Raw genomic sequence first — 25,721 nt, 5'->3', positions numbered from 1 at the left:
GCTGGGCTGTAGAAGGAGAGAAGGGAGGTGAGGTAGGAGGGGGCGAGGTGATGGAGAGCCTTGAAGCCCAGGGTGAGGAGTTTCTGCCTGATGCGCAGATTGACTGGTAGCCACTGGAGATTTTTGAGGAGGGAAGTAATATGTCCAGAGCGTTTCTGGACAAAGATAATCCGGGCAGCAGCATGAAGTATGGATTGAAGTGGAGAGAGACACGAGGATGGGAGATCAGAGAGAAGGCTGATGCAGTAGTCCAGACGGGATAGGATGAGTATGGTGAGTAGGTTGGCATGAGAGGAGCAAATTATGCAGGCTGGATTGAAGTAGCAAAATAGTGAGGCAAGGTAGGAGGGGGCAAAGTGATTGACTGCCTTAAAGCCGAGAGTAAGAAGTTTCTCTTTGATGCAGAGGTGGATGGGCAATCAGGAAAAGAAAGGTTTCGGGGATAGAGTTTAATGTTTACACCCCTGGGATTGGAGAACAAGATAACAGTGTGGCTTAGTGGAAAGTGCAAGGGCTTTGGAGACAGAGGTCATGGGTTCAAATCCCGACTGAGCCAATTGTCAGCTGTGTGACTTTGGGCAAGTCACTCAACTTCTCTGTGCCTCAGTTACCTCATCTGTAAAATGGGGATTAAGACTGAGAGCCCCCCCGAGGGACAACCTGATCACCTTGTAACCTCCCCACCGCTTAGAACAGTGCTTTGCACATAGTAAGTGCTTAATAAGTGCCATCAAAATAAAAACCATAACACTTACTGGATGGTGTTAAAGTGGTTGACATAGAATTTTATCCTCAGAAAGAGTGTGAAGTTAATGATGGAAGATTTCTTTTTGGTTTGGTTATTCCAGCCATCTGGCGCCACTTTGTATAGCTTAGTCTCATCATCCAAAAAGAAGAACTCATTTCCTAAATTGGGAAGACCATTTGTTTGGGGGAAAGGAAACAGTGATCAGAAAATAAGACTTTGCCAAAGGGTGCCCATGCCCGAGGCCACATAATGGCAAGAGGGAGAAACAACGTCAATGAAGCTCTGCCCCTGCTATCCCCGACATTGCTTCGGTTCTTATGAAAGTACCATTGTCCTGTTAAGGCATGTTTTTAGAACATGATTATGTTGCTGAAGGGCCTGGAATAGAGCACAGTCAGAAGGTCATGGATTCTAATCTCGAATCTGCCACTTAATAATAACTATGGTATTTGTTAGGCACATACTATGTGCCAAGCATTGTTCTAAGCACTGGAGTAGGAACAAGGTAATCAGGTTGTCCCACATGGGGCTCACTGTTTTAACCTCCCATTTTACAGATGTGGTAACTGAGGCACAGAGAAGTTAAGTGACTTGCCCAAGGTCACACAGCAGACAAGTGGCGGAGCTGGGATTAGAACTCACATCCTCTGACTCCCAAGCCTGTGATCTTGCCAAATAGGCCATGCTGCTTCCTTTGTCTGCTGGGTGACCTTGGGCAAGTCACTTCACTTCTCAGCACCTCAGTTATCCCATTTGTAAAATGGGGATTGGGACTGTGAGCCCCACGTGGGACAGGGCCTGGGTCCAACCCGATTTGCTTGTATCCACCCCAGCGCTTAGTACAGTGCCTGGCACATAGTAAGCACTTAACAAATGTCATTATTATTGTTATTACTATTGTAGCCGAGACAATTGTTCTCCCTCTCCATCAAAAGCTTATTTGAAGGCACATCTGCTCAAATAGTTCTTCCCTGATTAAGCCCTCTTTTCCTTTTCTTCAACTCCCTGCTATATCTCCCTACCTGGCTCCCTTTATTCATCCTCCTTCCCTGCCCCAAAGCAATTATGTACATATCTGTAATTTATTCATTCATATTAATGTCTGTCTCTCTCTCTCTAGACTGAAAGCTTGTTATGGGCAGGGAATGTGTCAGTTCATTATTGCATTGTACTCTCCTATGTGCTTAGTACAGTGCTCTGAATATAGTAAGAACTCAAATAGGATTGACTGACTAAAAAGAAATCCAGTTAAGCCTGGAAATGCAAGCAGTCCTCTTCTTGAGAGAACACCCATTGTTTTCTAAATTTACAATCCATTTCATTCATTCATTCATTCAATCGCATTTACTGAGTGCTTACTGTGTGCAGAGCACTGTACTAAGCACTTGGGAAGTTCAAGTTTGCAACATATAAGTACGGTCCCTACCCAACAGCGGGCTCACGGTCTAGAAGGGGGAGACAGAGAACAAAACAAAACATATAAACCAAATGAAATAGAATAAATGTGTACAAGTAAAATAAATGGAGTAATATGTACAAACATATATACATATATACAGGTGCTGTGGGGAGGGGAAGGAGGTAATAATAATATTATTATATTACTCTGTTCTCCTTCCTACTGAGACCGTGACTCCCATGCGGGACAGGGATTTTGTCCAACCTGACTAACTGATGTCTATCCCAGTGCTTAGTATTATATTATTATCATTATTATGATTACCTGCCTGTTACAAAAAGAGACATATGTGTTTAGGGAACACTTACCTTTCATGTAAGCTAAACCAAAGTAGAAGGGTTCAACCAGATTTATATAGGCTATAACTGCATCAAAGATATCTTTTGCTTTAGACTTGTTGTCACATTTCATCTCTAAGCACTGTCCATTCAGCAGAACTACATAAAGGTCTCTTTGAGACAGGTGAGATTTCTCCTTTTTTGTCTGAAAACAGAATAAAAGCAATTAGCGAATGGTACATGTTCTGAATTGTTTTGTGGAGCAGTTCAAATTATATCCTTTCCTCTGTAGAAATCCACATTAAAATCCTCAGTATAACATCTCCCTTCATGACTTTTTCACTTCTCTGTCAGTACTGACAGTCAATGTAATACTACTCATCATGAAACTGCAGTGTACCCTTTTGAGATGAGGGTAATGAAGGGTCCCAACCCAGCCAAAATTCTCCCAGTATGAAGAAGCATGTCCCAAACCAGTGCACAGCCAAGGCTGAGATAAGGAGATTAATTAGAATCTGGAAATGGCCTAGTGCAGCCCAGTTCCGTCCCAGTTATTGTATTTCTGTCCTGGAATTTCCTGATTTCCTTGAGTTTCTCTCTCCAGTGACTTTTCCTTACACTGTTTTCCAGAAACAGATGAAAAGGTTCGCCTCACTGAGCGACTGAGGTAACAAGTCAATTCATCCCCCCTCCCAGCCCACAGCACTTAAGTACATATCTGTAATTTCTTTATATGTCAGTATGCCCCTCTAGAGTGTAAGCTCACTGTGGGCAGGGAATGTGTCTGTTTATTGTTCTATTGTACTCTCCCAAATGCTTAGTACAGTGCTCTGCACATAGTAAGCACTCAAAAACGATTAAATGAAAGAATGTGTCAAAAGAAAAAGGACCCCTTTATGATGAACTCCTTTGTAACCCAAACCCCAAATAATGAAGCTTTTCATTACCTTGGCAACCCACTACCCAAAGCCATAGTGTATATGAAAGTCCTCAAAACCAGTTCATCAGTTTTAATAATTGTGGTATTTGTTAAGCTCTTACTACATGCCAACTGCTAGACTAAGTGCTAGAGTAGCTACAAGATAGTCAGGTAGAGTACAGTCTCTATCCCTCATAAGGCTCACAGCCTAGGTAATAATAATAATAATAACGATGGCATTTATTAAGCACTTACTATGTGCAAAGCACTGTTCTAAGCGCTGGGGAGGTTACAAGGTAAACAGGTTGTCCCACGGGGGGCTCACAGTCTTAATCCCCATTTTACAGAAGAGGTAACTGAGGCCCAGAGAAGTTAAGTGACTTGCCCAAAGTCACACAGCTGACGGTGGAGCTGGGATTTGAACTCATGACCTCTGACTCCAAAGCCCGGGCTCTTTCCACTGAGCCACACTGCTTCTCAGGTAGGGAGAGAGAATGGATATTTGTTGTCCGCCAGCGGACTTGGCATGACTGATTCCATCTTGTGCATACCGACGGTAACCCTCCACTTTGTGCAGGACGAGAACAACTCCTTTTTGTATTTTATGCAAGGCTCCAGAACAGAATGTCTTCAAGGCCAGTAACAAGTAATCCTTGTCTATGCAAGGTCATAGGGCCGATAACAAGTAAATCCCATGTGTACAGCAAGGTTGCAGAGCCTATAACAAGTAACTCTTGTCTGTGCAAGGCTGAGATAACAGAGACCAGTGAAAATTCACAGCCATCCTGTCTGTCTTCATTGGTTCCCTGAAGTTCCCCATCGCTCACTCCCGCGTTACTGTAACTCAATAAAAGGACAGTGGGAACGGAATTCGGGGCTGCTTGTCACTCGTACCTCTCTCCGGAGGTGAACGGGCAAGTAGTCACCTTCCTCCTTTACTGCTCTATCTGAACTCAGTCTCCCAGCCATTTTTCCTATCTGCGTCACCACCTTGGGTTCTCGAACCCTGCAGCCGATTAACGCCGGTTAACTTATTTTGCACCCTACTTTCGATAACAATATTGAAACCCATTTTACGGATGAGTAAACAGAGGCACAGAGGTGGTCACACTGCAGGCAAATGGCAGTCAGAATTAGAAGCCTGGCCCTTGGACTCCTAGGCCCACGTTTTTTCCCCTAGGCCAAGCTGCATCTGCAGCTGCATCTAGGCTGCAAGCTGCATCTTCTGTTTTGTTAGAGGGGTTTTACCACATCTAAATTAATATTAATAACATTTAAGTGTTTATTATGTGCCAAGCACTCTTCTAAGCACTGGGGTAGATACAAGATAATTAGGTAAGACACAGTCCCTGTCCCCTAGGCCAAGCTGCATCTGCATCTAGGCTGCAAGCTGCATCTTCTGTTTTGTTAGAGGGGCTTTACCACATCTAAATTGGTTATTAATAATAATATTAATAACACTTAAGTGCTTATTATGTGCCAAGCACTGTTCTAAGCACTGGGGTAGATACAAGATAATTAGGTAAAACACAGTCCCTCACAGACTGAGCCCCCTCCTTCCTCTCCCCCTCCTCATCCCCCTGCCTTACCTCCTTCCCCTCCCCACAGCACCTGTATATATGTATTTATGTTTGTACGTATTTATTACTCGATTTATTTATTTATTTTATTTGTACATATTTATTCTATTTATTTTATTAATATGTTTTGTTTTGTTCTCTGTCTCCCCTTTCTAGACTGTGAGCCTGCTGTTGGGTAGGGACCGTCTCTATATGTTGCCAACTTGTACTTCCCAAGTGCTTAGTACAGTGCTCTGCACACAGTAAGCGCTCAATAAATATGATTGATTGTATGAATGAATGAAAGGGCTCACACTACAAGTAGAAGGGTGAATAAATATTGATTCCTCAAAGTTTTATTTTATCAGTCTCCTCCTTCTAGACTGTGAGCCTGTTGTTGGTTGGGGACCGTCTCTATATGTTGCCGACTTGTACATCCCAAGAGCTTAGTACAGTGCTCTGCACAGAGTAAGCGCTCAATAAATACGATTGAATGAATGAATTTTACAGATGAGGTAATGATTGTACCCAAGGTCACACAGCAAGTAAGTGACCAAGTCAGGATTAGAACCCAGTTCCTCTGACTCTCAGGCCTATGCTCTTTCCACTAGTCCGTGCTTCTCCTCCACTAGGCCACCCGGCTCCCAGGGGAAAGTGATGCAGGCATGCAAAAGAGATGCTCAAAAGGCAGCATGCCATGCTCTGCACATAGTAAGCGCTCAATAAATACGATTGATGATGATGTGGAAAAAACATGGTTCTAGGAATCCTGTTCCTGGTTCTATAGCTGCTGTGTGACCTTGGGAAGGTCAATTAACCTCTCTGGGCCTCAGTTCCCTCCTCTATAATCTGGGGTACATTTACATGTTCTCCCCTATTCCTTCTGGATGTGAGCCCTGTATGGGACAGAGAGTGTGTCTGTTGTGATCATTTGTATCTATCCCAGCACTTGGCACAAACGAAGTCTTTAATTAATGTTGTCATCATTGTTACTATTAAATGATCCCCAAGTGACCTGGAAAAGTCCCCTGCCTTCCCTAAATGCCACTACACGGAAGAAACTTCAGGTTACTGGGAGAGAAGAATTCCAGAAATCTTCCCATCCATCAAATGAAATGTGCAGGTAATGCCAGAACCATATGGAGATTGGATTCAGACTGTAAGCTCATTGTGGGCAGGGAATGTGTCTGCTTATTGTTATATAGTACTCTCCCAAGTGCGTAGTACAGAGCTTTGCACGCAGTAAGCGGCCAATAAATACGATTGAATAAATGAATGAATTCATTCCTGCCCTACTAAAATCACATCTCATCCAGGAAAACATCCCTGACTAATCTGTCATATGTATATATCTGTAGCTTAATATAAATATATTTATATTAATGTGTCTCCCCCTCTAGACTGTGAGCTCATTGTTGGCAGGAATGTGTCTGTTGTTACATTGTCCTCTCCAAAGCACTTAGTACAATACTTTGAACACAGTAACAATAATAATAATAATAATGGCATTTATTAAGCGCTTACTATGTGCAAAGCACTGTTCTAAGCGCTGGGGAGGTTACAACGTGATCAGGTTGTCCCACGGGGGGCTCACAGTCTTCATCCTCATTTTACAGATGAGGTAACTGAGGCCCAGAGAAGTGAAGTGACTTGCCCACACTTGTCACACAGCTGACAATTGGCAGAGCTGGGATTTGAACCCGTGACCTCTGACTCCAAAGTCCAGGCTCTTTCCACTGAGCCATGCTGCTTCTCCAGTAAGCACTCAATAAATACAATTGAATGAATGAATAAATGAATGAATCATCTCTCCACACTATTTCCCTCCCTAGTGCATCACCTATGCACTTGAGTCCTTCCAGCTAAGCACTTGTGTACTCACCGCATCCTCCCGTGCTCCTACACCAGTCTGTTCTTTTGTTTTTACAAATTTTTTTTATACTCCACTGCTTCTACTCCTGAAATGTGTTTTAATGTCTCTCTCCCTTGTTCGACTATAAACTCGTTGGGGGCAGGGATCATGTCTACTTCCTCCATGCTTTCAAGCTCTTAATACAGTGCCCTGCATAGAATAAGAATTCTGTACACTCCATCCACTGATCTATGGGCTACTCAAAGATATAGAATGTGAGCACTGAGCGAAATTGGGCTGTTTATGATCTGATTATCTGATTACTGGTTCTCCTTCCCCCTTAGACTGTGAGCCCATGCAGGACAGGGACTGGATCTGAACTGCCCATATCGTATCTATTCCCAGCGCTTGGCACATAGAAAACAGAAAGCAAGTTTGAACGCTACTAGTGAACATTTCAATTGCATTGAAGAGAAGCAGCGTGGCTCAGTGGAAAGAGGCCGGGCTTTGGAGTCAGAGGTCATGGGTTCAAATCCCAGCTCCACCAATTGTCAGCTGTGCGACTTTGGGCAAGTCATTTAGCTTCTCTGTGTCTCAGTTACCTCATCTGTAAAATGGGGATTAAGACTGTGAGCCCCCTCGTGGGACAAGCTGATCACCTTGTAACCTCCACAGCACTTAGAACAGTGCTTTGCACATAGTAAGCGCTTAATAAATGCCATCATCATCATCATTATTATTATTTATTGAGCACAAAACACTGTACTAAATGCTTGGAAGAGTACAATATAACATTATCACTGTCAGGTTCAGGCAACCAGCAGAGCCCGGTAATAGAACAGAGAGAAAAGGTCAAGGATTCAGTGAGGAAATGCTTCTGTAGAGGTTGGCAGATGGACCCCCTTCAGAACTGGGTAGAAAGTGGTATTTGTTAAACTCTGATTTTGTGGCGAGGACTGGATTAAGTGCCAGGGTGGATACTTTGGTCATGAGTTCAAATCCCAGCTCCGCCAATTGTCAGCTGTGTGACCTTGGGCAAGTCACTTCATTTCTCTGTGCCTCAGTTACCTCATCTGCAAAATGGGGATTAAGACTGTGAGCCCCATGTGAGACAACCTGATCACCGTGTATCTTTCCCAGCACTTGGAACCGTGCTTTGCACACAGTAAGCGCTAAACAAATGCCATCATTAATACATGCAGATCAGACACAATCCCCATCCCACATTAGGTGGAGAATGGGTATTTCACCCCCATTTTACAGATGAGAAAACTGAGGTTAAAGAGAAGTTAAGTGACTTGCCCAAGGTCACAAGGCAGATAAGAGGAGGGGACGGGACTAGAAACCAGATTTCCCGACTCCCAAGCCTGTGCTCTTTCCACTAGACAAAGTCAATTACGCAGACATCCTGTGGTCCTGGAGAGAACAAAGCCAACCTTCTTGAAATCAGTTCTCCGACCCTATAATGGTAAAGCTGCTCTGATTGAAAGGGAGAAAGGCAATGTAGATCTGACAGTTTGGGATTTAAGAATATGAAGCTACAAAATATCCTATTTTTCCCCCTGTTCCCACTGTATATATGTGATTGTTTGAATAATAATAATTAAAAAAATAATTTTGGTATTTGTTAAGCACTTATGTGCCAAGCACTGTAACAATAATAATAATAATAATAATGGCATTTGCTAAGCTCTTACTATGTGAAAAGCACTGTTCTAAGCGCTGGGGGGGGGATACAATGTGATCAAGTTGTCCCATGTGGGGCTCACAGTCTTAATCCCCATTTTTACAGAGGAGGTAACTGAGGCTCAGAGAAGTTAAGTGACTTGCCCAAGGTCACACAGCAGACTTGTGGTGGAGCCGGGATTCGAACCCATGACCTCTGACTCCACAGCCCGTACTCTTTCCACTGAGCCACGCTGCTTCTCTGATCCCCATTTTACAGATGAGGTAACTGAGGCCCAGAGAAGTTAAATGACTTGCCCAAGGTCGCACAGCTGACAACTGGCGGAGCTGAGATTTTAACCCATGACCTCTGACTCCAAAGCCCGGGCTCTTTCCACTAAGCCACTAAGCCACGCTGCTTCTGCTTCTGTACTAAGTACTGGGGTCGATACAATATAATCAGGTTCCACTGGGGGCTCATAGACCAAGCAGGAGGGGGAACAGGTATTGCATCCCCATTTTGCAGAGTCTGCAGATGAAGGAACTCATCCTATCCCGACTGGATTACTGCATCAGCCTCCTCTCCTATCTCCCATCCTCGTGTCTCTCCCCACTTCAATCCATACTTCACGCCACTGCCTGGATCGTCTTTGTGCAGACACACTCCGGGCATGTCACTTCCCTTCTCAAAAATCTCCAGTGGCTACCAGTCAACCTACGCATCAGGCAGAAACTCCTCACCCTGGGCTTCAAGGCTGTCCATCCCCTCGCCCCCTCCTACCTCACCTCCCTTCTCTCCTTCTCCAGCCCAGCCCGCACCCTCCGCTTCTCCGCCGATAACCTCCTCACTGGGCCTCGTTCTCGCCTGTCCCGCCGTCAACCCCCGGCCTACGTCCTCCCCCTGGCCTGGAATGGCCTCCCTCTGCCCATCCGCCAAACTAGCTCTCTTCCTCCCTTCAAAGCCCTACTGAGAGCTCACCTCCTCCAGGAGGCCTTCCCAGACTGAGCCCCCCTCCTTCCTCTCCCCCTCCTCCCCCCGCCCCATCCCCCCCCCACCTTACCTCCTTCCCCTCCCCACAGCACCTGTATATATGTATATATGTTTGTACATATTTATTACTCTATTTATTTATTTATTTATTTTATTTGTACATATTTATTCTATTTCTTTTATCAATCAATCGTATTTATTGAGCGCTTACTATGTGCAGAGCACTGTACTAAGCGCTTCTTTTATCTTGTTAATATGTTTTGTTTTGTAGTCTGTCTCCCCCATCTAGACTGTGAGCCCGCTGTTGGGTAGTAACCATCTCTATATGTTGCCAACTGGTACTTCCCAAGCACTTAGTACAGTGCTCTGCACACAGTAAGCACTCAATAAATATGATTGAGTGAATGAATGAATGACACACAGAGAAGTTAAGTGACTCAAAGAGTCACACAGTAATAATAATAATGATAATAATGATGGTATTTGTTAAGCGCTTACTAGGTGCAAAGCACTGTTCTAAGTGCTGGGGGGATACAAGGTGATCAGGTTGTCCCACGTGGGGCTCACAATCTTAATCCCCATTTTACAGATGAGGGAACTGAGGCACAGAGAAGTGAAGTGACTTGTCCAAAGTTACACAGCTGACAACTGGAGGAGCCGGGATTTGAACCCATGACGTCTGACTCCAAAGTCCGGGCTCTTTCCACTGAGCCACGCTGCTTCCCAATGGCTGAGTTAGGATTATAACCCAGATCCTCTGACTCTCAGTCACACAGCAGACATGTGGCAGAGCCAAGATTCGAACCCATGACCTCTAACTCCAAAGCCCATGCTCTTTCTACTGAGCCAGGCAGTCCCTACCATCACAACAGCATCTCTTGAATTTATTTTTGTATAATAAATATATGGAATATAATATGAGAACAGCAGTTCACCGCTTTTGGTAGAGCCCCCTCCCGTTCCAGCCAAAGAGCCAAAATTCAAGTCAATAGTCACCACAATGGATCCGGGCAGATGTAAGGTCACCGGTGGCTCTCCAGACAACAGGATAAATTCAGGCCTCGCAAACTAGGAGAAAATAATTCCAGTTTATTGAAAATATTACTCACAATTAAAAACAATTGAACTAGCTTTCACACAACCACCAATGGGTTTTGGTCTGGTTTTTTTTTATAGACAATTGTATTTACTGAGCACTTACTGTGTGCAAAACATTCTTCTAAGCACTTGGGAGACTACACTATAACAATAAACAGACATTTTCAGCTCAGGATAGTGTTTACTATGTATCAGGCCCTTTACTAGATTCAAGATAATCAGGTTGGACCCAGTCTCTACCCTACCTGGCCTGTTTTTGTTTTTTTTTAATGGCATTTATTAAGCGCTTACTATGTACAAAGCACTGTTCTAAGCACTGTTCTAAGCTCTGGAGAGGTTACAGAGTGATCAGGTTGTCCCACAGGGGGCTCACAGTCTTAATCCCCATTTTACAGATGAGGTAACTGAGGCCCAGAGAAGTTAAGTGGCTCAGTGGAAAGAGCACGGGCTTTGGAGTCAGAGGTCATGGGTTCGAATCCCGACTCTGCCACAACTCTGCTGTGTGACCTTGGGCAAGTCACTTAACTTCTCTGAGCCTCAGTTCCCTCATCTGTAAAAGGGGGATTAAGACTGCGAACCCCACATGGGACAACCTGATCACTTTGTAACCCCCCCAGCGCTTAGAACAGTGCTTTGCACATAGTAAGTGCTTAACTAATGCCAACATTATTATTGACTTGCCCAAAGTCACACAGCTGACAATTGGCGGAGCCGGGATTTGAACCCATGACCTCTGACTCCAAAGCCCGTGCTCGTTCCACTGAGCCACGCTGCTTCTCCCGTCTTACTCTTATGATCCCAGGCAGCCCTAGGTTAGAGGAGACTCCAGAACTACCTCCACTTTGCGGTCTCTGCCATCTAGACTGTAAGCTTGTTGTGGCCATCATCATCATCATCAATCATATTTATTGAGCGCTTACTACGTGCAGAGCACTGTACTAAGTGCTTGGGAAGTACAAATTGGCAACATATAGAGACAGTCCCTACCCAGCATTGGGCTCACAGTCTAAAAGGGGGAGACAGAGAACAATACTCTCCAGGAGATCAAGACTGTGAGCCCCACGTGGCACAGGGCCGTTCTCTATCTCACAGACTTAATCCCCATTTCACAGATGAGGGTACTGAGGCCCAGAGAAGTTAAGTGACTTGCCCAAGGTCACACAGGAGCCAAGTGGCGGAGCCAAGATTAGAACACGGATCCTCTAACTCCCAGGCCTGTGCTTTTTCGACTAGGCCATGGTGCTTCCCAAAGAACAATGCACTGACCGGGAATCCAACCCAGGTCTCCCACGTGGGAGGCGAGAATTTTTCCACTGAACCACCGGTGCTCCCAAGCTTTTGACTGAAGCTTGAGAAACTGGAATCAATCAGTGCTATTTATTCATTCAATCGTATTTATTGAGCGCTTACTGTGTGTAGAGCGCTTTATGAAGCGCTTGTTGAGCGCTTACTGTATACAGAGAATTCTATTAAGTGCTCTGGAGCGTAAACTATAACTGAGTTAGGGGACATTCATTCACTCAGTCGTATTTATTGAGCGCTTACTGTGTGCAGAGCACTGTACTAAGCGCTTGGGAAGTACACACCTGACCACAGCAAGCTTACAGTCTAGACGGCAGAGACCCCAAAGTGGAGTTGGCACATAGGCCCTGGAGTCTCCTCTACCTGGTGTCCACCTGGGATCTTAAGAGCAAGAATGGAGACTCACCATTCTGCCTGTGGATAAAGCACGGGCCTGGGAGTAAGAAGGTCATGGGTTCTAATCCCGACTCTGCCACTTGCCCGCTGTGTGAACTTGGGAAAGTCACTTTACTTCTCTACGCCTCAGTTACCTCATCTATTAAGGGGATTAAGACTGAGCCCCATGTGGGACAGGGACTGGGTCCAACCCGGTTTGCTTATATCCACCCCAGTGCTTCGTACAGTGCCTGGCACGTAGTAAGAGCTTAATGAATACCAAAATGATTATTATTAATAATAGCACATAGTGAGTGCTTAACAGATGCCACAATTATTATTAATAATAATAACACAAAATACTACAATTATCATTATTATTCCTGTGATCTGGGAGGGTTGGGAGGCCACCCTAGTCACTGGAGGACACATAGAAGGCAGCAATGTAATAATAATAATAATAATAATGGTATTTGTTAACACTTACTACGTGCCAAGTACTGTACTAAGCTCTGTGGTAGATACAAGATAATCAGGTTGGGAGCAGTCCCTACATAATAATAATGATGGTATTTGTTCAAGTGCCAAGCACTGTATGCATGCAGCTCACAGTCTTAATTCCTCTTTCACAGATGAGGGAAGTGGCACAGACAGGCGAAGTGACTTGCCCAAGGTCACACAGCAGACAAGAGGCAAAGCCGGGATTAGAACCCAAATCTGCGCTCTTTCCACCAGGCCACGCTCCTTCTCTTGTGACACCTCTCCCTTCCTTCCTCTCCCCCTCGCCCCCCTCTCCATCCCCCCCATCTTACCTCCTTCCCTTCCCCACAGCACCTGTATATATGTATGTTTGTATATATTTATTACTCTACTTATTTATTTATTTATTTTACTTGTACATATCTATTGTATTTATTTTATTTTGTTAGTATGTTTGGTTTTGTTCTCTGTCTCCCCCTTTTAGACTGTGAGCCCACTGTTGGGTAGGGACTGTCTCTATATGCTGCCAATTTGTACTTCCCAAGTGCTTAGTACAGTGCTCTGCACATAGTAAGTGCTCAATAAATACAATTGATGATGATGATGACACCAGAATCTCACTGAAAGTCCCAGAAACCTATGGATGAATCATGAGACTTAACCCGGTAACTCAATCCCCTCCTCCGTCACCCTACCCCCTCCTCTCTCGTGATCCTCCTTGCCATCTGGATGATGAGAAAAGTGTCCTCTCTGCAGCCGTAGGGAATGGAAAGACGAGCCAGGAAGAAGATTGAATCGCTTTGGCAGGCTGGGAACAATCCTAACCTTGGCACTCAGCGCACAGCTGAACCTGGAGGGACAACTATTCAAACTGAACTATTTTCCCAGTTTGTCATAAATTATTGATTATTCATTCGATCGTATTTATTGAGAATTTAATGTGTAACCTGCACACTGACAGGCTGGAATGATAATAATAATAATTGTGCTATTTGTTAATAACAATAATAGTGGTATTTGTTAAGTGCTTTCTATGTGCCAAGCACTGGGGTAGATATAAGGCAATCAGGTTGTCCCATGTGGGGCTCACAGTCTCCATTCCAAGAGCTTAGTATGGTGCTCTGCACACAGTAAGCGCTCAATAAATACGATTGAATGAATGAATTTGACAGATGAGGGAACTGAGGCCCAGAGAAGTGAAGTGATTTGCCCAAGGTCACACAGCAGACAAGTGGCGGAGCCGGGATTAGAACCCATGTCTTCTGATTCCCAAGCTTATGCTCTTTCCACTAAGCCACGCTGCTTCTCTAAGCACTTACTGTGTTCCAGGCACCGTTCTAAACCCTGGGGCAGATACGAGATAATCATGTTGGGCACATTTCCTGTCCCTCACAGGGCTCACAGTCTTAATCCCCATTTTATGGATGAGGAAACTGAGGCACAGAGAATTAAAATAACTTGCCCAAGGTCACACGGCAGGCTAGTGGCGGAGTTGGGATTAGAACCCAGGTACTTTGATTTCCCAGGCCCATCGTCTATCCACTAGGCCATTTTGCTTCTCTAGCATAACAGAATGATGATGATGATGATGGCATTTATTAAGCGCTTACTATGTGCAAAGCACTGTTCTAAGCGCTGGGGAGGTTACAAGGTGATCGGGTTGTCCCACGGGGGGGCTCACAGTCTTCATCCCCATCTTCATTCCGGGCCTGGAATGCCCTCCCTCTGCCCCTCCGCCAAGCTAGCTCTCTTCCTCCCTTCAAGGCCCTGCTGAGAGCTCACCTCCTCCAGGAGGCCTTCCCAGACTGAGCCCCTTCCTTCCTCTCCCCCTCGTCCCCCTCTCCATCCCCCCATCTTACCTCCTTCCCTTCCCCACAGCACCTGTATATATGTTTATATGGTTGTACATATTTATTACTCATTTATTTATTTATTTATTTTACTTGTACATTTCTATCCTATTTATTTTATTTTGTTGGTATGTTTGGTTCTGTTCTCTGTCTCCCCCTTTTAGACTGTGAGCCCACTGTTGGGTAGGGACTGTCTCTATGTGTTGCCAATTTGTACTTCCCAAGCGCTTAGTACAGTGCTCTGCACATAGTAAGCGCTCAATAAATACGATTGATTGATTGATTGATTTTCCAGATGAGGTAACTGAGACCCAGAGAAGTTAAGTGACTTGCCCAGAGTCACCCAGCTGGCAATTGGCGGAGCCGGGATTTGAACCCGTGACCTCTGACTCCAGAGCCCGTGCTCTTTCCACTGAGCCACGCTGAAATCTACGATCAAATGGTCTGAGTAGAGGGGTTGGAGTTGGGCTCTCCTTGCTCGGGCATCAACCAGTTGTGCAATGCTAGGCAAGTCCCTCCATCTCTTTTCACGGTGGAGGAAACTGATGTCTTTCTCCTGCTCACTGCTGGTTGGAGGATTTGTTTCTCTAAAGTGCTGCCTGCGCAGAGGGAATGTGGTGTGGAATGCAAATAGCAACACTATTTATACCTTGGCTGGAACTGCGTCTCTTCCGTGGGTTCAGGCGCGATACGCCCCTACAGCTTTCAATCTGCTATCTTTGCCCTGGTTTGCGCGAGGACTTTCTGGTCGTGCAGTTAGCCAGCCAAATTCCCAGTTGCCCAGTCACCCACTGCTGGAGTGGTGACCACCTACATGTCTGCTGTGTGACCTTGGGCGAGTCACTTAACTTCTCTGAGCCTCAGTTCCCTCATCTGTAAAACGGGAATTAAGACTGTGAGCCCCACGTGGGACAACCTGATCACCTTGTAACCTCCCCAGCGCTTAGAACAGTGCTCTGCACATAGTAAGCGCTTAACAAATGCCATCATTATTATTATTATTATTATTGTCTGAAAGGATGTATAGGGAAGCCTTCCCACTTAGGCTTCACTTAGGCCTTCCCAGACTGAGCCCCCTCCTTCCTCTCCCCCTCCTCCCCAACTTACCTCCTTCACCTCTCCACAGCACCTGTATATATGTATATATGTTTGTACGTATTTAGTACTCTATTTTATTTGTACATATTTATTCTATTCATTTTATTTTGTTAATAAGTTTGGTTTTGTTCTCTGTCTCCCCCTTCTAGACTGTGAGCCTGCTGTTGGGTAGGGACCGTCTCTCTATGTTGCCAACTTGTACTTCCCAAGCGCTTAGTACAGTGCTCTGCACACAGTAAGCGCTCAATAAATACGATTGAATGAATGAATGAAGCAGTGTGGTTTAGCGGAAAGAGCCCAGGCTTAGGAGTCAGAGGTCGTGGGTTCTAACGCCTCCTCTACCACTGTCATCTGTGTGACTTTGGGCAGGTCACTTAACTTCTATGTGCCTCAGTTCCCTCATCTGCAAAATGGGGATGAAGACTGTGAGCCCCACGTGGGACAACCTGATTACCTTGTATCTACTCCAGTGCTTAGAACAGTGCTTGGCACATAGTAAGTGCTTAACAAAAACCATCATCTTTATTATTATTATTATGTATAAAAGCCACTCAATGTACACATATTTATACTTAGTGGCTTCCCCCTCTGTAATACTTCTGATTTTTTTTTAAATGGTATGGTTATTTAAATGGACCATGAATAGAACCCAGGTCCTTTGAGTCTCAGACCCATGATTTTTCCTGTAGGGCCCACTGTTTCCCAGATTTATTTTTACGTCTATCTTATCTGGTAAATAGAGAGCTCCTATTGTATTCATTCAATTGTATTTATTGAGCGCTTACATTTTTAAGCACTTACTATGTTTCAAGCTCTTATTAAGTGCCGGGGTAGAAACAAGTTAATCAAGTCAGACACAGTCCCTTTCCCACATGGGGCTCACAGTCTAAGGAGGAGGGAGAATTTATTTACTCATATTAATGTTTGTCTCCCCCACCAGACTGTAGACTCACTGTGGGCAGGGAATGTGACTGTTATTCATTCATTCAGTCAGTCAGTCATATTTATTGAGTGCTTACTGTGTGCAGAGCACTGTACTAAGCGCTTGGGAAGTACAAGTTGGCAACATATAGATATGGTCCCTACCCAACAACGGGCTTCACAATCTAGAGTGGGGAGAAACATTACATTACATTACATTGTACTCTCTCAAGTGATTAGTACAGTGCTCTGCACACAGAAAGCACTCAAATACAACTGCTTGATCAATTTATTGAACAGGTATTTGCCAAATACTAAGGGATTAAGAAGGCTCCCCACATCTCTGTCCAGCTGAATTATCTCTTACTCACCGCTTTCCCTGCTGGCACTTATGCGTTTATATTCACCTTGGATAGTTCTGTACATAGCCCCTTAAAGTCTCTACCAATAAATACTTATTCTCTCATCCACAGATCTTTGCCCATGCTATTTTCTCCCCTAACCAGAATTACATCCTGTCTGTCTCCCCACAATATTGTCAGATGCTTGAGGTCCAGGTTATTTCATACTCTCCCGAGTAGGTGCCCAATAAATACTACTGATTGGTTAACATATATAAAATGAGGATTCAATCAATTAATTGTATTTTTTGAACACATTTTGTGCAGAACACTGTACAAAGCTCTTGGAGATAAAAGAAAACAGCATCAGTAAATATGTTCCCTGCCCACAAGGATCTTACATCTAGGGAGGGAGACAGATATTACAATAAATTAAAGCTATGCATCTAAGTTCTGTGGGGCTGAGGGTAGAGGGAAGAAAAAAATATAATATCCCAAGGAACCCTTCCACTATTTTTTGTCATCACCTTTTCTTTCCTCTGGAACAGGCACCTCTGGGAAGTGTTCACTGAGGAGGAGCTTTTGGCCGAGACAGAGAATGTGGATTCTGAACTGAGCCAATTGTCTCGAACTCCCATGGAGAGCTCATCCATAGCCATGCTGGCTGACCTGCTAATAAAGGATAACAATTTTAAAAAAAAAAAACAAAATATGGTCCTTACTGTGTGCCAGGCACTGTTCTAAGCACTGGGGTGGACCCAAGCAAATTGGGTTGGACACAGTCCCTGTCCCACATGGGGCTCACAGTCTCAATCCCCGTGGGCAGGGAAAGTCTCTCTTTATTGCTGTATTGTACTTTCCAAGCGCTTAATACAGTGTTCATTCATTCAATCATATTTATTGAGCGCTTACTGTGTGCAGAGCACTGTACTAAGCCCTTGGGAAGTCCAAGTTGGCAACGTATAGAGACAGTCCCTACCCAACAATGGGTTCACAGTCTAGAAGGGGGAGACAGACAACAAAACAAAACATATTAACAAAATAAAATAAATAGAATAAATATGTACAAGTAAAATAGAGTAATAAATATGTACCAACATATATACAGGTGCTTTGGGGAGGGGAAGGAGGTAAGGCTGGGGGAATGGGGAGGGGGAAGTGGGGAGAGGAAGGAGAGGGCTCACTCTGGGTTCTGCACAGAGTAAGCACTCAATAAATATAATTGAATTAATTAATTCGTGTTACAGATAAACAGGCACAGAAAGTGAAACGACTTGCCCAGGGCCACACAGCAGGCTAGTGGCTGAGACGACGTTAGAACCCATGACCACAAGGCTCCCACGCCCGTGCTCCATCCACTATGCCATGCTGCTTCTCCACAGCAAGGCATTGTTGCAGTTAGAAAGCCACTGAATTTGCAGAGAAGAGATTATTGAGAGATACAAGTTCTGAAATGCAACCCCCTCCAAATCCTGGTAACCATGGGACACTGGCCCTACTGAGAGCTCACCTCCTCCAGGAGGCCTTCCCAGACTGAGCCCCTTCCTTCCTCTCCCCCTCGTCCCCCTCTCCATCCCCCCCATCTTACCTCCTTCCCTTCCCCACAGCACCTGTTTATATGTATATATGTTTGTACATATTTATTACTCTAGTTATTTATTTATTTATTTTACTTGTACATATCTATTCTATTTATTTTATTTTGTTAGAATGTTTGGTTTTGTTCTCTGTCTCCCCCTTTTAGACTGTGAGCCCACTGTTGGGTAGGGACTGTCTCTATATATTGCCAACTTGTACTTCCCAAGTGCTTAGTACAGTGCTCTGCACACAGTAAGCACTCAATAAATATGATTGATTGATTGATTTCAGATTGAAAGCCCCAGGGGAACTTGGGTGTTTGGGATCATAACCTTATATCCATGGAGAGGTATCAGCCCATAGGAGGAGGGAAGGTGGTCGTAAGGAGCTTGTTGAGTACCAGGATTAAGGCCAATTCTTTCCAGGAAAGATAAGGAACTTTCATTCATTCAATCGTATTTATTGAGTGCTTACTGTGTGCAGAGCACTGTACTAAACACTTGGAAAGTACAATTCTGCAACAGAGATAATCCCTGCTCACAACAGGCTCACAATCTAGGAGGTCCCATTTAGATGTGGCGGAGGAGGCTGGGGAGGGTGAAATTCTTATATTGTATTCTGCCAATAATAATAATGATAATAATTTTGGTATTTGTTAAGCACTTAATCTGTGCCAAGCACTGTTCTCAGCGCTGGAGGAAATACAAGGTAATCAGGTTGTCCCACATGGGACTCACAGTCTTAATCTCCATTTTCCAGATGAGGTAACAGAGGCACAGAGAAGTTAAGTGACTTGCCCAAATTCACACAGCTGACAAGGGGCAGAGCGGGATTCGAACCCACGACCTCAGACTCCCAAGCCCGTGCCCTTTCCACTGAGCCACGCTGCTTGCACCAAGCGCTTCGTGCTGTGCTCTGCACACAAAAAGTGTTCAATAAATACTATTGAATGATTGAGAAAGTGGAAAAGGCAGAAATAAGATTGAAGAATGTTCCACACCAAGGATTTCTTCATAAGCTAATAATAATAATAATAATAATAATAATAATAATAATGCTGGCATTTATTAAGTGCTTACTATGTGCAAAGCACTGTTCTAAGAGCTGGAGAAGTTACAGGGTGATCAGGTTGTCCCACGGGGGGGCTCACAGTCAACCCCCATTTTACAGATGAGGAAACTGAGGCCCAGAGGAGTGAAGCGACTTGCCCAAGGTCACACAGCTGACAATTGGCAGAGGCGGGATTTGAACCCACGACCACTGACTCCAAAACCCGGGCTCTTTCCACTGAGCCACGCTGCTTCTCAACAATAACAGTGATGATTGTGGCATTTGTTAAGCGCTGTGTGCCATTCATTCTTTCAGTTGCTTTTACTGAGCGCCTACTGTGTGCAGGGCACCATACTAAGTACTCGGGAGAGTACAATATAACAATCAACAGACACATTCCCTGCCCACAGCGAGCTTACAGTCTAGAGGGGACTGTACTAAGCCCTGAGGTGGATACGAGCAAATCAGTCCCTGTCCCAGGTGGGGCCGACGGTCTCAATCCCCATTTTACAGATGAGGGAACTGAGGCCCAGAGAATTGTAATGACTTACCCGAGGCCACACAGCAGACAAGGGGTAGAGCCGAGATTACAGCCCATGACTTTCTTACTCCCGGGGCCCATGCTCTCTCCAATCAATCAATCAATCACATTTATTGAGCACTTACTGTGTGCAGAGCACTGTACTAAGCGCTTGGGAAGTACAAATTGTCAACATATAGAGACAGTCCCTACCCAATCGTGGGCTCACAGTCTCCACTATGCCTCTAGACCTTAAGCTTCTTGTGGGCAGGATCATCTCGACCAACTCTGTTGTATTGCATTTCGCACAGCCTTGGAAGTTGTAGTTCATGGGTTCTAATCCCGCCTCTGCCACTTGTCAGCTGTGTGACCTTGGGCAAGTCGCTTCACTTCTCTGCGCCTCAGTTCCCTCATCTGTAAAATGGGGATTAAGACTGCGAGCCCCACGTGGGACAACCTGATCATCTTGCATCTACCCCAGGGCTTAGAATAGTGTTTGGCACATAGTAAACCCTTAACAAATACCAACATTATTATTATAATGCTCTGCATACAGTAAAACACTAAATAAATACCACTGATTGATTGATGGATGGATTTGAGTGATTAAAATGGAGGGGAATTGTACTAATTTTACACTCTATAGCCCCTATATTTTGTTGTCACTCAACATACTTAATCTTCAAATCCCATTTGATTTGAAAATATAATCAGGATCCATGCCAAATTTTCCTAGGTAGCCCCTTGCCTGCTAGTAACTGAAGGAGCTTTGATTCAGATAATAATAATAGCATTTATTAAATGCTTACTATGTGCAAAGCACTGTTCTAAGTGCTGGGGAGGTTACAAGGTGATCAGGTTGTCCCACGGGGGGCTCACAGTCTTAATCCCCACTTTGCAGGTGAGGTCACTGAGGCACAGAGAAGTTAAGTGAGCTGCCCACAGTCACACAGCTGACAATTGGTGGAGCTGGGATTTCATTCATTCAATCGTATTTATTGAGCGCTTACTGTGAGCAGAGCACTGTACTAAGCGCTTGGGAAGTAAGTTGGCAACATATAGAGACGGTCCCTACCCAACGGTGGGCTCACAGTCTAGAAATTTTTTTAAACCCATGACCCCTGACTCCAAAGCCCGGGCTCTTTCCACTGCTTCTCTAAGTAAAGGTTGGACAGATAAAGCAGATGTGACTATTAGAAGCTGCTCTTCTGGTCTAATATTGAAGAGGTAAAGGGGTAGGGGCCAACATATTGTTTGACCAGTTTGCCCCTCCTAAAACTGATAATAATAATAATAATAATAATAATAATAATAATAATAATAGCATTTATTAAGCACTTACTATGTGCAAAGCACTGTTCTAAGTGCTGGGGAGGTTACAAGGGGATCAGGTTGTCCCACGGGGGGCTCACAGTCTTAATCCCCATTTTGCAGATGAGGTAACTGAGGTACAGAGAAGTTAAGTGAGCTGCCCAAAGTCACACAGCTGACAATTGGTGAAGCTGGGATTTCATTCATTCAGTAGTATTTATGAGCGCTTACTGTATGCAGAGCACTGTACTAAGTGCTTGGGAAGCAAGTTGGCAACATATAGAGACGGTCCCTACCCAACGGTGGGCTCACAGTCTAGAAATTTTTTTAAACCCATGACCCCTGACTCCAAAGCCCGGGCTCTTTCCACTGAGCCACACTGCTTCTCTAAGTAAAGGGTGGACAGATAAAGCAGATGTGACTATTAGAAGCTGCTCTTCTGGTCCAATATTGAAGAGGTAAAGGGGTAGGGGCCAACATCCCTCCCCCTCCCTCCCCCCTGCCTTACCTCCTTCCCCTCCCCACAGCACCTGTACGTATGTATATATGTTTCTACATATTTACTAATTTTACTTGTACATATTTATTCTATTTATTTTATTTGGTTTATATGTTTTGTTTTGTTGTCTGTCTCCCCCTTCCAGACTGTGAGCCCACTGTTGGGTAGGGACCGTCTCTATATGTTGCAGACTTGGACTTCCCAAGTGCTTAGTACAGTGCTCTGCACCCAGTAAGCGCTCAATGAATACGATTGAATGAATGAATGAACATATTGTTTGACCAGTTTGCCCTTCCTAAGACTGATAATAATAATAATAATAATAATGATAGCATTTATTAAGTGCTTACTAGGTGCAAAGCACTGTTCTAAGCGCCGGGGAGGTTACAAGGTGATCAGGTTGTCCCCTGGGGGGCACAGTCTTAATCCCCATTTTACAAATGAGGGAACTGAGGCACAGAGAGGTGAAGTGACTTGCCCAAAGCCACACAGCTGATGGAGCCGGGATTTGAACTCATGACCACTGACTCCAAAGCCGACGCTCTTTCCACTGAGCCAAGCTGCTTCTCTAATGATGAATTCTGCTTCTCTGATGAATTGGCTTAGTTTTTTGAGCACTTAGGTCCCTTAGTTATTGTTATTAAACACCATCAAGAGGAAACTGCACAACTTTTTATGTGCTACTTATTATGATGGCAAGTTTCAGATTCTCAGGGGCAAGCGAGAAGGCTGAGGTAGGCATTGCAGAATGGCACCCAAAGACTGAGGGAACCTAAGCAAGATTACCTAAGATTACCTAAAACTACCACTGTCTTCTAGCCTGTGAGCCCACTGTTGGGTAGGGACCGTCTCTATATGTTGCCGACTTGTACTTCCCAAGCGCTTAGTACAGTGCTCTGCACACAGTAAGCGCTCAATAAATACGATTGAATGAATGAATGAATGAACCTAAGAAGCAGCATGGCATAGTGGCAAGAACATGGGCATGAGAATCAGAGGACATGGGTTCTAATCCCAGCTCCGCCACTTGTCTGCTGCGTGACCTTGGGCAAGTGACAACTTCTCTATTTCTCAGCTACCTCATCTGTAAAATGGGGATTAAGACTGTAAGCCCCACGTGGGACAACCTGATTATCTTCTACCTACCCCCGTGTTTAGAACAGTGCTTTACCTCCTTCCCTTCCCCACAGCACCTGTATACATGTATATATGTTTGTACATATTTATTACTCTATTTATTTTACTTGTACCTATCTATTCTATTTATTTTATTTTGTTAGTATGTTTGGTTTTGTTCTCTTTCTCCCCCTTCTAGACTGTGAGGCCAGTGGGTAGGGACTGTCTCTATATGTTGCCAGCTTGTACTTCCCAAGCGCTTAGTACAGTGCTCTGCACACAGTAAGTGCTCAATAAATACGATTGATGATGATGATGATATAGTGAGAGCTTAAAAAAAACTGTAATTAGGAGATGCAGCATTGTGTAGTGGATAGAACACAGGCCTGGGAGTTGGAAGATCTTGGGTTCGAATTCCAACTCTGTCACTTCCTGCTGTGATCTTGGGCAAGTCATTTTACTTCACTCTGCCTCAGTTACCTCATCTGTAAAATAGGGATTAAGACTGTGAGCCCCAAGTGGGACAAGTGTTTAACAAATACTGTTATTATTATTTATTATTATTATTATATGCTACTCTCTAGACTTCAACCTTGTCATGGGCAAGGAACTTGTCTACTGACTCAGTTGTACTGTACTCTGCCAAGCATACAGTCCAGTGCTCTGCACAGAGTAAATGTTAGATAAATACCATTGATGACAATGGGAAATTGAAGCTCCAGATTTGCTTTGTTCCATTTTCTTCCCAGGCTTCCCACATTTCAGAATTGCAACTGCATCTGGAGATTGCCAGAGCAGCAGGCCCCATGGGAAAAACCCAGACCTCAGAGTCAGGGGACTTGGATTCTAATTCATTCATTCAATCGTATTTATTGACCGCTTACTGTGTGCAGAGCACCGTACTAAGCCGTATGGCTCATAATAAGTGCTTAAAATACCACAATTATTATCATTATTGGAGAATAAGACAGTGAGGGAGGGAGTAGAAGTTAAAGGCAGTTTGACTGCCCAGGCCCCTCCGCATGAAACAGAAACTCCATACCACCAGCTCTGAAGCAATCAGCTCATCCCATCCTACGTCACTTTTATGAGAAGCAGCGTGGCTCAGTGGAAAGAGCCCGGGCTTTGGAGTCAGAGGTCATGGGTTCAAATCCCAGCTCCACCACTTGTCAGCTGTGTGACTTTGGGCAAGTCACTTCACTTCTCTGGGCCTCAGTTCCCTCATCTGTAAAATGGGGATGAAGACTGTGAGCCCCCCGTGGGACAACCTGATCACCTTGTATCCTCCCCAGCGCTTAGAACAGTGCCCTGCACATAGTAAGCGCTTAATAAATACCATTATTATTATTATTATTTATTGAGTGCCTACTACACTTCACACCTCTAGAGCCAACCTACTCACTGTACTGTGATCTCGTCTGTCTCACCACCGACCATTTCCCATATCCTCCCCTGGCCTGGAACACCCCCCACCTCCATATACGCCAGACCATCCTTCTTTCCCAAGTTCAAAGGATTGTTAAGGTCACATCCCCTCCGAGAGACCTTCCTCAGCTCAACCTCTTTTTTTCCCCAGCTCTCTCTCTCCCTCCTGCTTCATCTGTACTCTTGGATCTCTGAACTTTGGACATTTTACATTCACCCCATCCCCAACCCCACAACATTTAGGGTCATATCTTTAAATTATACTTTATAAGTTATTTATCAATATTAAAGTCTGTCTCCCAGTCTAGACTGTAAACTCATTAAGTGCAGGGAATGTGTCTGCTGAGAAGCATCGTGGCTCTGTGAAAAGAGACCAGGCTTGGGAGTCAGAGATCATAGGTTCTAATCCCAGCTCCACTGCTTGTCTGCTGTGTGACCCTGGGCAAGTCACTTCACTTCTCTGTGGCTCAACTCCCTCATCTGTAAAATGGGGATGAAGACTGTGAGCCCCACGTGGGACAACCTGATTACCTTGTATCTACCCCAGGGCTTAGAACAGTGTTTGGCACATAGTAAGCGCTTAACAAATACCAACATTTTTGTTACTATTAATTCTGTTGTGTTACACTCCTCCAAATGCTTAGTGCATAGTAAGGGCTCAGTATTCATTCATTCATTCAATCATATTTATTGAGTGCTTACTGTGTGCATAGCACTGTACTAAGTGCTTGGGAAGTACAAGTTGGCAACATATAGAGACGGTCCCTACCCAACAGTGGGCTCACAGTCTAGAAGTCAGTATATACCATAGATTGATTGGTTGGTTGGTTGGTTCATTGATTGGTTCACTCCCCAAAATCAATGGGCAAGTTTAGGCCTTTGGCCATCCCTGGAGAGGTCACCCTGACATAATAATTATAGTAACAAGAATAATAATAATAATAATAATAATGGCATTTGTTAAGTGTTTACTATGTGCCAAGCACTGTTCTAAGCACTGGGAGGATACAAGGTAATCAGGTTGTCCCACATGGGGCTCACAGTCTTCATCCCCATTTTCTAGATGAGGGAACTGAGGCACAGAGAAGTTAAGTGACTTGCCCAAAGTCACACAGCTGACAAGTGGCCGGGCTAGGATTAGAACCCATGACCTCTGACTCCCAAGCCCGTGCTCTCTCCTCTGAGCCCTGGTGCTTCACCGTGGCTCATGAGGGCATATGAGATGCTACATCCATTATGGCAGGCACAAAGTATAAGCCCACTGTTGGATAGGGACCGTCTCTATA

General features: G+C 44.5%; 1 protein-coding gene across 1 annotated transcript in view; it reads right to left on the bottom strand.

Moving 5' to 3' along the window:
* FRMPD2 (FERM and PDZ domain containing 2) overlaps positions 1-25,721 on the bottom strand; it is a 145,877-nt gene that overhangs the window by 78,085 nt on the left and 42,071 nt on the right. Inside the window, exons 8-11 of the mRNA XM_038744340.1 lie at positions 17,464-17,605; positions 10,468-10,539; positions 2,516-2,690; positions 756-906 (exon numbers count right to left, since the gene is read on the bottom strand). Coding sequence (XP_038600268.1) covers positions 756-906; positions 2,516-2,690; positions 10,468-10,539; positions 17,464-17,605 — 540 coding nt within the window. The remainder of the gene's footprint in view (positions 1-755; positions 907-2,515; positions 2,691-10,467; positions 10,540-17,463; positions 17,606-25,721) is intronic.

The sequence above is a fragment of the Tachyglossus aculeatus genome, chromosome 3 (genome assembly GCF_015852505.1).
Source record: "Tachyglossus aculeatus isolate mTacAcu1 chromosome 3, mTacAcu1.pri, whole genome shotgun sequence".
In the NCBI taxonomy this organism is placed as follows: Eukaryota; Metazoa; Chordata; class Mammalia; order Monotremata; family Tachyglossidae; genus Tachyglossus; species Tachyglossus aculeatus.
This window is presented reverse-complemented; position numbering and strand designations above follow the sequence as displayed.